General features: G+C 54.4%; 1 protein-coding gene across 1 annotated transcript in view; it reads left to right on the forward strand.

The window, feature by feature from the left end:
* ALPK3 (alpha kinase 3) overlaps positions 1-12,915 on the forward strand; it is a 57,847-nt gene that overhangs the window by 34,037 nt on the left and 10,895 nt on the right. Inside the window, exons 6-12 of the mRNA XM_049614190.1 lie at positions 3,607-5,617; positions 7,170-7,317; positions 7,729-7,856; positions 7,982-8,017; positions 10,392-10,672; positions 11,262-11,350; positions 12,141-12,376. Coding sequence (XP_049470147.1) covers positions 3,607-5,617; positions 7,170-7,317; positions 7,729-7,856; positions 7,982-8,017; positions 10,392-10,672; positions 11,262-11,350; positions 12,141-12,376 — 2,929 coding nt within the window. The remainder of the gene's footprint in view (positions 1-3,606; positions 5,618-7,169; positions 7,318-7,728; positions 7,857-7,981; positions 8,018-10,391; positions 10,673-11,261; positions 11,351-12,140; positions 12,377-12,915) is intronic.

A 12,915-nucleotide genomic window follows, 5' to 3' on the forward strand; every position in this document is an offset into this window, starting at 1 on the left:
TGCCCATATTTTTTTGTTTTTTAAAAAATGTTTATTTATTTTTGAGACAGCACAAGCAGGGGAGGGGCAGAGAGAGGGGGACTGAGGGTCCAAAGCAGGCTCCGCACTGACAGCATAGGGCCCCGTGTGGGGCTTGAACCCATGAACTGCCAGATCATGACTTGAGCTGAAACGAGAAGTCAGACACTCAACTGTCTGAACCACCCAGGCACCCCTCTACTTGGATATTTATTTATTTGGAATATGGATGTACCATAATTCACTGGATCTGTTCTGTGTGAATGGAATTTAGGTAATTTCTAGTCTTTTGCTGTTATAAACTGTGCTGCAGTGAATATCCTTGTATATAAGTCCATCTGCATTTATGTATCTATCTTGTATAGCTATAGGATAAATTCCTCACAATGGAACTGTTGGGTCAAAGAGTATAAGTGTTTCGGGGCACCTGGGTGGCTCAGTCGGTTAAGCATCCGACTTCAGCTCAGGTCATGATCTCACGGTTCGTGAGTTCAAGCCCCGTGTCAGGCTCTGTGCTGACACCTCAGAGCCTGGAGCCTGCTTTCGATTCTATGTCTTCCCCCACTCGCTCTCTGTCTCTCTCTCTCAAAAACAAATAAAGATCAAAAAGCAATTTAAAAGAGTATAAGCGTTTTTAGTTTTATTCGATGATGCCAAATCACTGTCCGTAGAGGCTGTGCTGACACCTGTTTCCCCATACCCTGGCCGACAGAATGTTCTTAAACTTTTTGCTCTTTGAGGCTTGGGCTTTTAGGCTTTATCCTGTAAATGATGATAAGCCCTTGAGAGGTGTTTAAGCAGGGGAGTGTCACAATCCGATTTGTATTTTGGTAAGATCACTTGGGCTGCAGTGAGGGTAGGTGTTGAGCAGAGTCAAAGGCGAGGGTCACAAATGCCAGTCAGGAGGCTTTGCAGGTGTCTAGGCGAGACAGAATTGTTGGCAGCGTGGTTTAGGCAGTCGGCAGTGGAGACAGAGAAGGCGATGGATATTGAGACACCGAGGAAGTAGGTTCACTGGGACTCAGGGACTGATCAGGCTTGGGGATGGGGGAGTGAAGATAACTTTAATCAAAACCTCTGGGGGTACCTGGCTGGCTCAGCTGGTGGAGCGTGCGATTTTTGGGCTTGGGGTTGTGAGTTCGGGCCCCATGTTGGGTGTAGAGATTACCAAAAAATAAAATCTGTTCTGAAAAACATGAAAGCTCTGTTCTCATCAGTCTTGTGTGAAAAGTTAGCATTTTCTTTATAGTTTTCATGTCCATGTTAGTGGTTCCTAATTCCTAGAACACCAGGAATTAACTGAAGGTTCTTTCTTTCTTTCTTCCTTTCTTCCTTCCTTTCTTTCTTTCTTTCTTTCTTTCTTTTTTCTTTCTTTCTTATTTTTACATTTATTTATTTTTGAGAGACAGAGAGAGACAGCGTGAGCAGGGGAGGGGCAGAGAAAGAGGGAGACACAGACTCAGAAGCAGGCTCCAGGCTCCGAGCTGTCAGCACAGAGCCCGATGCGGGGCTCAAACCCATGGACCACGAGATCATGACCTGAGCCCAAGTTGGACGCTTAACTGACTGAGCCACCCAGGCATTCCCCGGTGTCTTAATTTTTTTATGATGAGCTATGATAAAGTGTTTCCATTACCCTTTTCCCCTGTCATTTTCTATCTTGTATTAGCCCCCACATTTTACTGTGGTGATTATCTCTGTTTAGTTAAAAATCCTGTATTTCTATCACCTGGTTTTTCAGCTCTGAGTAAACCTTTGGCTCCTGGTTTGTGTAGGTGATACAGTCAAGGAGCTTATCCACTCACCTTCTTCCTCCTTCCATTTTTGTACTCGTTATATAATCTCTGCTGGGTCTGGGCATACAGCACTCACATTTTGCTCTGTTACTCTAAACCCCTCCGGTTTTCATCTCGGTTCTATGGTTAATAAGTATTTGATGCTCCCCGCCAGTTCTTTCCCTAATCACCTTTTGGTTTGCAGTGTGTTCTCCAGTAGTTTCCTCCAGCGGGGCTCATGGGAACGATATTCCTTAAATCCCTGTGTGTGCAAAAGCCATTCTCCGAGCCTAGAGATGTTCAGGATTCCGCTTCAGCAGCGTGTTTTTGCTGATGTTGTCTGAGATTGCTGCTATGGGGTGTTCTACTCTCCTTTCCCTGTGTATACAGTGTGCTCTTGGTTTTGGGGGTAGATTCTCGTGATTCATCGCTTACATACAACACCTGGTGCTCATCCCAACAAGTGCCCTCCTCAAGGCCCATCACCCATTTTCCTCTCTCCCTCGCCCCCCCCCATAAACCCTCCGTTTGTTCTCTGTATTTAAGAGTCTCTTATGGTTTGCCTCCCTCTCTGTTTGAAACTATTTTTTTCCCCGTCCCTTCCCCCATGGTCTTCTGTTAAGTTTCTCAAGTTCCACGTATGAGTGAAAACGTATGATATCTGTCCTTCTCTGCCTGACTTATGTCACTCAGCATAATATCCTTCAGTTCCATCCACGTTGCTGCAAATGGCCAGATTTCACTCTTTCTCATTGCCAAGTAGTATCCCATCGTGTATATAAACCACATCTTCTTTATCCGTTCGTCAGTTGATGGACATTTAGGCTCTTTCCATCATTTGGCTATTGTTGAAAGTGCTGCTAGAGACATGGGGGTACTTGTGCCCCTATGAATCAGCATGAAGTTTGCTTTTATTTTCTTGTTCACTTTGTTGATTTTGATCGTAATCAGGAGGAAAAGAGGCAAATCACTGTCTGACGCCACCATGTTTAGACCAGAAACCCTTCAATTATATTTGGGCACCATTCTCGTCTCAGAGACGAGAATGTGGGATTTGAAGCTAGACACGCCTTCTCAGCTAACCTGTCCTGCTCACTCTCTGACAGTGGACGATCACTTTCTCCCTCGGCCATTAGTATTCTTATCTCTAAAATGGAAATAATGCTCACAACAGTTTCATATTGTGAGGAGTGAGGCAATATGTATATAATAAGTAGGGACCTAGCAGAGTGCTTTGCGAATAGTGGGTGTTCAAAAGGGCAATAGCACAATGTTTCACTGACTTTTCCGCCACAGGTGGCATTCATAATTACTTTCACCTCCCCTGTCTGGATGTCACTCGCCCAGTGTTAATGGTGGATGCTGTCACTGAGGCCACTATGGGGAGACCCTTTGGCTCCCTCCCATTTTTCCCATAATTCTATTCGCTGGCCGTTAGTGCCAAAAAAGAGGGGCAGATCGATTGCTCAGAAGCCCCGGAGAGAGGATACCCTCCTCCAAATGGCAGGGGTGAGGGGTGGGATGACACACGAGCAATGTCTTTCGGGAAAGGCAGGGTTTCTTTGGGGAGAGGTGGGAAGGGCCAGAGCGAGACCTGGATTCTGGATACTCCGTGGTCCAGACTCTTGGCGTCAGGGATCAGGGTGGGCGGGCTTGGGACTTTGATCACGTGTGCTTAGCAGGCCTGAGGAAGCAGGTGGCGGGATTCCCGTCAGGGCACTTCTAGATGAGGTCAGAGCAGGCTGGGAGGCCAGGGTGAAAGGGATCCTAAGGCACATGTAGCCAAGTTCTCGCTTTTGTCCGTGTTGCTCAGGTCCCGGAATCCCAGGCAAACCCGGCTCCTACCATGCTGGCCAGTAACAGCGCCAGTACGGTCTCCTCCAGAAGCCAGGGCGTCATCGAGCCCATGGACACAGAGACCCGGGTGGATCAGAGGATGACATCTGCTGACCAGCAAGCCGGAGGCAAGAAGAATACAGAGGCGGACGGGAAGAGGCAGGTGGCTAGGAGGACCCAGGGAGACAGAACACAAACGACCCAGAGGACACAGGCAGATAGGGAGCCACAGGTGGACACTGAGCCACAAGACAGTGAGAGGACGGCGTCAGCCAGGAGTTCCCAGGAGGATGTGGTGGCACAGGGAAGGGAAGGAACGCAGGTGGAAAGGACGCAGGAAGAGAGAAGGATCCAGGAAGACAAGGGGACACGGTCAGAGGGGAGCATGTCCGCAGCCATAAAAGGTCAGTCAGAGAAGGGATCCGTGACCAGCCTCAGCCCACAGTCCAGAGCCCCTGAACGCCCACCTTCAGAGGGTCCGCAGTCTCCCCAGATTATTGAGTGTTTTGAACAGACCCCAGAAGGGTCCTCTGTCCCAGAAGAACCTGGTCTTGTGCTCAGATCTGAGGAGACGGCTGTGCCGGGTGCCCCAGCAGGTGGCCCCAAGCTCCCAGCACAGCAGCCTCCCCAGGGGGGGTTGGAGCAGCGGGGAGGGGTGAGATGCCAAGGGCCTGAGTGGTCGGGCCCGGTCAAGGGCAAGCCAGAGGATGGTCCCATCCCGTGCCCCAAGGAGGAGCAGCCGGGGGCAGTGCCGTCCGTGGATGTGGGTGGCTGTCCTCCGGCTGGCAGGATCCCAGAGGCGCCCACTCTGCCCTCTCTCCCGGGGCCGGGCCTGACCCAGAGCTCTCAGGAGGCACGGCCCGGCACTCCGACCTCTCAGCACATAAGTGCCACTGCCTTCCCGCCCTCTGGGGACCAGGCCTTGCTGAGGTCAGCCCCGCCACTGCACCTGGGGCCAGGGACCCCCGCCCAGAGTCACCCACAAGCAACCGCGGCAGCCAACAGCGAGGGGGCTTGCGCCCAGGGGCCAGATGTGGAGGGGAGGCCCCCAGGACCCCGCGGCTGCGACCCTGGCCTCATAGACTCCCTGAAGAACTACTTGCTCCTGCTGCTGAAACTATCCAGCACAGAGACGGGGGGCGGGGGCGCAGAGTCCCAGGAGGGGGCTGCCAGCGGGGCTCCGGTGCCCTCGCCCACTCTGGTCCCCAACGTGGAAGTGGCTGGTCTGAGCCCCAGGACGTCCAGGCGCATCCTGGAGCGCGTGGAGAACAACCATCTCGTGCAGAGCGCACAGACCCTGATGCTGAGCCCCTGCACCTCCCGCCGCCTCACCGGCCTCCTGGACCGCGAGGTGCAGGCCGGCCGCCAGGCCCTGGCCGCAGCCCGGGGCCCTGGGCCCAGCACCCTCACCGTCCCTGCCATCGTGGTGGGTGAGGAGGAGGGCCCTGGGCTGGCCTCAGAAGGATCCAGTGAGGGCGAGGGAGAGGTTTCCCTCGAGGGACCTGGGCTCCTGGGGACGTCCCAGGAGAGCAGCATGGGGGGGCCGCTGGGGGAGGCAGGTGGGCACACGGCCTCTGGTCAGGGACCACTCTCAGCAGACAGAGGGGCCCAGGAAGCCTTCCGAGAGGAGGAGGCCCCAGGGGAGGCTCTGACAGGTCTCCCTGCAGCCACACCCGAGGAACTAGCCCTGGGGGCCCGGAGGAAGAGATTTCTCCCCAAGGTCAGAGCGGTAGGAGATGGGGAGGCGGCCAAACCTGAAGAAAGGGAGAGCCCCACAGTCTCCCCCCGGGGGCTCAGGAAGGGCCTCGCGCCCGGGTCCCCGGGGACTCCCGGGCGGGAGAAACGCTCCCCTACCCAGGGCAGGAAGGCAGGCATGCTGGAGGTGCCGCGGCCCGAGGAGGCCGGCGGCCTGGACGCAGAGCTGGCCCCGGAGGAAGGCAAGCAGGACACCCCGGCCAAAGCCAGGAAAGCCAAAGAGCTGCTAAAAGGTGAGCAGTGGGGAGGGTGGGGGCCGGCCTCCCAGGAGAGTGATGCGGGGAGAGCGCCCCGCAGGGGGGAACACGAGCCCCAGAGGGGTAACTGAGGGCGTTCTCCTGTAATGACCCCACCGGTCGTGGAGTCCTAGAGGCCTCGTTCTTGTCCTGGCTCTGCCCCTCGGGATTGGGAATAGCACCAGCTGTGGACCATCGAGAGGGAAGTAGGATAGAAGAAATCAGGTCCTCAGATGGGGCCTGGCTCCCACGGTGCTCTAGGTGGAGCGCCAACATCCCCACCGTCCCCTCTGTGCAGAATTGTCACATGAGTCCTGAGCAGGAGGGGCTGGGATTCAGAGGCAGGCCTAGAGCCCACACTGAAGTTCTTCTCTCTCTCTCTCTTTTTAAAAAAGTTTATTTATTTTAAGAGAGAGAGAGCACAAGTGGGGAGGGGCAGAGAGAGAGAGGGAGGGAGGGAATCCCAAGCAGGCTCCAAGCTGTCAGCATGGAGCCCAACTCGGAGCTCAAACTCATGAACCGTGAGATCGTGACCTGAGCTGAAATCAGGAGTTGGACGCTGAGCCATCTGAGCCACCCAGGTGCCCCCCTCTCTCTTTTTTTAATGCCACAAGAGCCTTTTGAGAAAAAAACTTTGTGTTTTGTTTTGTTTCTTTGCTGTTTTTAGTGAACTCAGTTCCTCTAATAGATATTAAGGCCATTCGTGTAAAATCTGTTTCTTCTTGAGTGGGCTTTCCCAGCTAGTGTCCCTCCAGTGAATTCTCCCTTTTCACCTGTCAGACAGACAGTTGCCATAGCGTCCTCCACAATACGTTTACCATCTGATGGCTCTGTACGGACATGATTCTGGTATGGCAATTGCCGATTCTGGTAATCTGGGTTCTCTGTTTCTGCTTTCCATTCATCTGTTTAATCTCTCATGGATTTTGTTTTCTGTTTTTTCATTTTTTAAAATTTTAGTTGACACCTGGGGTGCCTGGGTGGCCCGGTTGGTTCAGTGTCCGACTCGTGGTTTCGGCTCAGGTCGCCGTCTCCTCCCAGTTCGTGGGTTCAAGCCCCACGTCGGGCTGCACGCTGACACCGTGGAGCCTGCTTGGAATTCTTTCTCTTGCCCCTCCCCACTACAGCTCACGCTGTCTCTCTCAAAATAAATAAACTTAAAAAAAATTTTTTTTTGTAATTTTAGTTGACACATGCCGTCACATGAGTTTCAGGTATATGACGCAGTGATTCTCCTAACTGCTAACTGCTGTGTGTGTCCTCCCCTCTGAGGCTCCCCCAGGCCTGGGGGAGGGGCACAGAAGTGGGAACTTTCCAGCTCGGCTGTGTGATTCGGAGTCAGAGCAATATTGGGGCGGGGGGGGGGGAAGAGGGGAGGGACGCAGCTGGGGACCAGGAAGCAGTGTGTTTGTGTGGAAGCCTGAATCCTGTTTTCCCTCACCTGTCCCACCAGGACAGGTGCGTAGGGCCAGGGAAGCTGGCGTAGGGCCAGCGAGGGCACAACCGAGGAGAAGTGGCTTGTCTCTCTCAACTGGGCCCCTGCTCTCAGCCCCACAGGTGATCCGGAAGATTCGGGTAGAGCAGTTTCCTGATGCCTCCGGCAGCCTGAAGCTCTGGTGTCAGTTTTTCAACATTCTGAGTGACTCCGTCCTGACTTGGGCCAAGGATCAGCGCCCAGTGGGCGAGGTGGGCAGGAGGTGAGCCGGCTGGGTAGTGCCTCCACTGACCGACTCCCTGGTTATGGCTCTAACAGGGTGGGGCATCGTCCTCACACTTTGGGTCTGTGCCCCCCATCTTCTGCTCACAGTAACCCAGTGGGGGTGGGGGGAGTTCTAGTATTTCCTTAGCAGAGAGGAGAAAATTGAGGCTCAGTAGTATTAAGTCACTTGCCCATAGTCACGCAGCTAGCGAGGATCAGGACTGCGGACCAGACCTGTGTGACCCAGGCCCAGCTCTTAACCGCGGCACGTCCGGCCGCCCGCCTGAGCTCTCGGTGCCGGAGTCCCCAGGAGCGTCTGAGGGCAGGGTGGGAGGGTCCCGGGGACCACAGTCTGGCCCTGGGCTGTGCGTGGCCATGGTCCTCACGGGGAGGGTCTCCCTCCCTGCAGTGCAGGGGACGAGGGCCCGGCGGCCTTGGCCATCGTGCAGGCATCCCCCGTGGACTGCGGCGTGTACCGATGCACCATCCACAATGAGCACGGCTCGGCCTCTACGGACTTCTGCCTCAGCCCCGAGGGTGAGCGCGCCCCTCCTGGGCTCCCGGCCCGGTGCGTCCCCTGCGGGAGGGCGACGGTCATCTCTGTAGAGACGGTGCAGGCAGCCAGCCTAAGGGTGGCTGCTTCCTCTTCTTTTTCTCCACAGTGTTGTCAGGATTCGTCTCCAGAGAAGAAGGCGAAGGTATGGTGCCCCCCCCCGCCCCCCACCCCAGGGGAGGAGCGGGCGGGCCTTCACCCCCACCCCTGCAGTCCACAGGGAGGGCCTTCTTTTAATGACGCGGGATCCATTCCAAATGCCAAGTTTACCTCCACACCAGCTGCCCTTTGCCTCCTAGTTTAGGATAGGGCTCCGGGGGGGGGGGGGGGAAGATGGGGGGGGAGGAGGAGTGGCTAAGAGGCCCTTGCACAGGAAATTAATCCAGCCTTGTGCCCTTGGCCCACGTCGGAGCCCTTGATCAAGGGCAGGACTGGCCGCTAGGACATACCTTAGCCTGCTTGCTCCCTTCCCAGAGCTTCTCACGGTGCTCTGTGGGTTCCTGCATCAGATGCACACGGCACGGCTGCTAACGATTCAGTTTCTTGGGCCCTGCCGCAGATACCCTTAATCGTAACGTCTGGGGAAGGACCCAGGAAAACTGCATTTTCAGTAGGCTCTCTGGTGATTGTGATGTCCCCAAGTTATAAGGCATTTCCCCAAACATGAGGGGAAGAGTCTGTGAGGCTTCTGTCCGAGACGCACTAAGGGTCAGGACTGCGAAGGCAGCTGATGGTAGATGTTTAGAGCTTCACTGCCAACGAGTGCACTCATTCATTCATTCATTCATTCACTCATTTGATCAGCCAGTCACTGAACTAGTGCCTCTGTTCGTTGTCAAGTTTATTCGGTACCAAATATAACCCCACACCTAAAAGCTTCGTAGTAGTTCTTGAATGTCCTCAAACATCCGATTGCGTTTCCCCAGTTGTCTCCCAGGTGTTGGTTTACTTGGATTAGGAACCACTTACCACCTTGGGCTGATCTATGTTAAGTCTCTTAATATATGACTGTTCTTCATCGTTCCCCTTTTTTTGCCATTTATTTGTTGAAGTTGCTTGATGTGTAGAGTTGCTTACACTCTAGATTTCGTTGATTTAACACCATTTCACACATTCTTCTACTCATGTGCTTCCCTTAAACTTATAATTAGATCAGGACGCCTGGATGGCTCAGTCGGTTAAGCGTCCCGACTTTGGCTCAGGTCATGATCTCTTGGTCCGTGGGTTCGAGCCCCGCATCGGGCTCTGTGCTAATAGCTCAGAGCCTGGAGCCTGCTTCAGATTCTGTGTCTTCCTCCCTTTGCCCCTCCCCCACTCATACTCTGTCTCTCTCTCTCTCTCAAAAATAAACATTAAAAAAAAACACAAAAACTTGCAATTAGAGCAAGAGCTTGGTCAGATTCAGGTGCACTTTTGGGGGGAGGGGGTAAGAACACTTCACAGACGTGCCGTGCCTTTCCTTTTGCATCCTATCTGGAGGCACAGAAAGCTTGTCATACTTTAGTAATGTTGATTCCTGCCTTCATTCAGTTGTTTCTGCCTGATCTGTCCCTTGGAAAAGTTTAAAAACTGTACCCGATACTTGTTACCTAGGGGTTTTTGCAATTACCAATTATTACCTAAATTCATTATTTCATTAGGATTTACAGCTACAGTATCTTAATTCTGTCACTTCTTCATTCATCAGTTGATTTCTTCTGTTATTTGGTTGCCCTGAGATCGTGTCCTAGCATCCCCCAAAGGTCACCAGTGAGATCGAGGGGTTTTTTGAGGGAGGAATGAGTATTTTTTAAACTACAATTATGAGTATTTTTAAAACATATTTGGTACGTTCACCACATTGTATAAACCATTGTGTTTAGTTGGTAAGATTGTCTGATTTGGTCCAATGGAAGCCCCTTTGGGAGGTTGGCTCCTGTGTCCTTCTTGGAGGTTGGCCTCCGGTCATTTTTGTAGCCTCTTTGCTCTCTGGTCGGACAAGGTAGGTCAGGTCCGTCGAGTATTCTTCCTGCCACAGACCTGGAATCGACTGTTTCTTTAGGGAGCTCTGGTTCCTTTTAGAGGGAAATGGTTTTTAGGGATCACAGTTTGAGCGCCAGGGCTGGATTGGTCCTGCAGACTTTCTGTTCCAGTCAAACATGTTGCTTGAGATGGAGACATTTCTTCATTTGAGCAAAACACCTAATTCCAAAATAAAGGAATTCTGGTATCGTGTACCAATTGTGATGTCCACGGAACCCCCCTCCCCTCCAGACACTGACAGAGTCCTTGTGATGTGTGGGTACACTCACGCACTGTTACACAATGGGGGTTGTGTCAGACACAGTCCTGCCCTCGGGGGTTCACGGTCCGGTTTGGGACCCGTGGTGTGCATACACCCCAAGAGCAGGAATGCGCGGAGAGTGGGCGCGCCAGCGTGGTGGGTAGGAGATGGTTCTGGCCTCTTCCTGCCCTGCAGAAGAGGGCGACCTCAGTTGGGCAGGAACTTCCAGTTTTCTACGTTTCCTGTTCCCCTTCAGTTGGAGAGGAGATTGAGATGACCCCCATGGTGTTTGCGAAGGGTCTGGCCGACTCAGGCTGCTGGGGGGACAAACTCTTTGGGCGCCTGGTGAGCGAGGAGCTACGAGGGGGTGGACACGGGTATGGCCTTCGGAAGGCCTCCCAGGCCAAGGTCATCTATGGGCTGGAGCCCATCTTCGAGTCAGGCCGCACGTGCATCATCAAGGTGTCCAGCCTGCTTGTGTTTGGGCCCAGCAGCGAGACTTCTCTCCTGGGCAGAAACTACGACGTCACCATCCAGGTACTGCGCCCATCCCCCTTCCCTCCTTCCGCTCTTTACCCTCCTCCCCCTCCCGGCTCAGGTCCTGTTGGGAGGCCCAGTGTGGGGCACAGACCATCTCAGCGTCAACCTCACGAGGCTCCTGGGATGGATGGGTCTTGAGGAGAGCCTGAGACTTAGCCCAGGCTCTGTCTTTGGAGCCATTGTTTTCAAACCATATTTTTGGAGCAGGAACCTTTCCTGTTGCCCTCACACATATCTTGCATGGGAGCCTGTGTGTGAGGTGAAAGGAGAGTGACTGGGTGGGGTGGACAGTCTAGGTCTCCCTCACTCCCCAAAGCGTGGCCTACGGGGCCCTGCCACCTTTGGCTGGGGCTCCAGGAAACGCAGTTTGGAAACCACTTTGAAAACAGGCCTGAGGCCTCTTGTTTTGCAAATGAGAACAATGAGCTGCAGAGTAGGGAGCAGGGGAGGCATGAACCACCCCCCTCCCCAGGCCTGGAATCCTCCCTGCAGTCCTCTGGTGGGCGGCCCTCCCGCTTAGAGCCGGACATGATGGAGAAAAGGAGAGCTTCCTTGCTGACCAGATTTGGTTCTCCTCAATCCACAGGGATGCAAGATCCAGAACATGAGTCGGGAGTACTGCAAGATCTTTGCGGCCGAAGCCCAGGCGGCACCTGGCTTTGGGGAGGTGCCCGAGTAAGTGCACAGAGAGGGGGTCATGCAGTCTCAGACCCGTTGACTGGAGCTTCGGCCCAGAACAGTGACTTCACGGCCCCTGGGGGGTGGGGGTGAGGGGCTTGTGCAAATGGGCCCTCATCTAACCCCACGCTCTGCTCAATGGTCCCACGAAATCTAGAAATAAACACCTCCAGATTAACTGCCCACTTTAGAAAAGCCTCTACTTGCTCTTCTGCGGAACTCCCCACCCCTTAGCTCAGTGTTGGCTGGGTTGCAGAATTCCACACAGCAGATTCTGGGACTCTCGGAAGGGGAGAGGGTAGGCCAGACTTCCAGGCACCCTGGCCAGGACTGTTGGGTGGGCAGACAGCGTCAGTGCAGGGCCTCGTAGGAGTCAGCGAGAAATGGTCATCGTTTCCATGTTGAGGCCTGAACTCTTGACTCGAATACCGGGGTCTGGTTGGCGCTGAGCAGTCTGGCCGAATCCTCTCTGGAGGTGATCCTTTCCGTTTGACACATACTGGTCTTGGTCCCTCACCCAAGCCCGTCCTCCTGGGGCCATGGCACCGTTGGGTTCTAACCCCGCTGACCTCGGAGAACGGACAAGGACTCTGAAGCCAACGGCCCCCATTTCCTTTCCTGAACTCAGGGCGGAGCTCCGCTCTCTTTCTGTCCTTTGGCGTCAGGGCTGACAATTCCCTTCTCGGAAGGGCCCTCCTTTGCGATCCAAGGGTAAAGATAGCTGAGATGGAGGGAGGCGTCTCTCGGGCCATACTTCCTGCTCACAGCACAGTGGAACTATGTTTAGGATCCTCCCACTGTATCTCATCTACCGGCCCGCAAACAATATCCCGTATGCCACCCTGGAGGAGGATCTGGGCAAGCCCCTGCAGCCCTACTGCTCGCGGGAATGGGGCTGCGCTGCGGCTCCGGCCGCGGCTCCGGAGGCACCTAGCAGCTCTGAGGTCAGGCAGAAATGCCAGACCTTCCAGCACTGGCTCTACCTGTGGACGAACGGCAGCTTCCTCGTCACGGATCTGGCAGGTACGAGAGCGCGTGGGGGGGGGGGTGCACCTGCGCGGGTGCAAGAGGGCGGGGCCGGCGCATGCGCTCTCCTATTTCTTCGCCTTGGCTTTTCACCGCGACCTCGTGGAGTAGACACGCGGCAGGCGCCGTGTTGTGGGCGGCCTTGACACCCGCCGGGCCTCGCGCAGCCTGCTCTGTAAGGGCAGGGGCATAAAGGAGCAGGCTCCAGGCTCCCGTTAAAATGAAAAAGGAATGGATTTCAAAGAACGTTATGTGGGGGCTAATTAAAACGCCACGACCACCTTTTCAGAATCTCCCGTCCTCCTTTCCCTCCAGCTTTGCTCTGGACTTTCCCCCCTTCCTACTTCCCAAACTCTCCCCTCCATCCTCGCTCACTAGCTTACTGCCCCTTCTCCCTCCTCTCCTTCCTTCCCCTCCTCCCCTTGCCCCCTCCTCCCCCGCCTCTTCCCTCTCATCTCTTCCTCTTCCTTCCCCTCCTCCTTCCTCTCCTCCCTTCCTCTTTCTTCCCCTCCTTCCTCCTCCTCCTCCTCCTCCCT

Source organism: Panthera uncia (genome assembly GCF_023721935.1).
Source record: "Panthera uncia isolate 11264 chromosome B3 unlocalized genomic scaffold, Puncia_PCG_1.0 HiC_scaffold_2, whole genome shotgun sequence".
Taxonomy (NCBI): domain Eukaryota; kingdom Metazoa; phylum Chordata; class Mammalia; order Carnivora; family Felidae; genus Panthera; species Panthera uncia.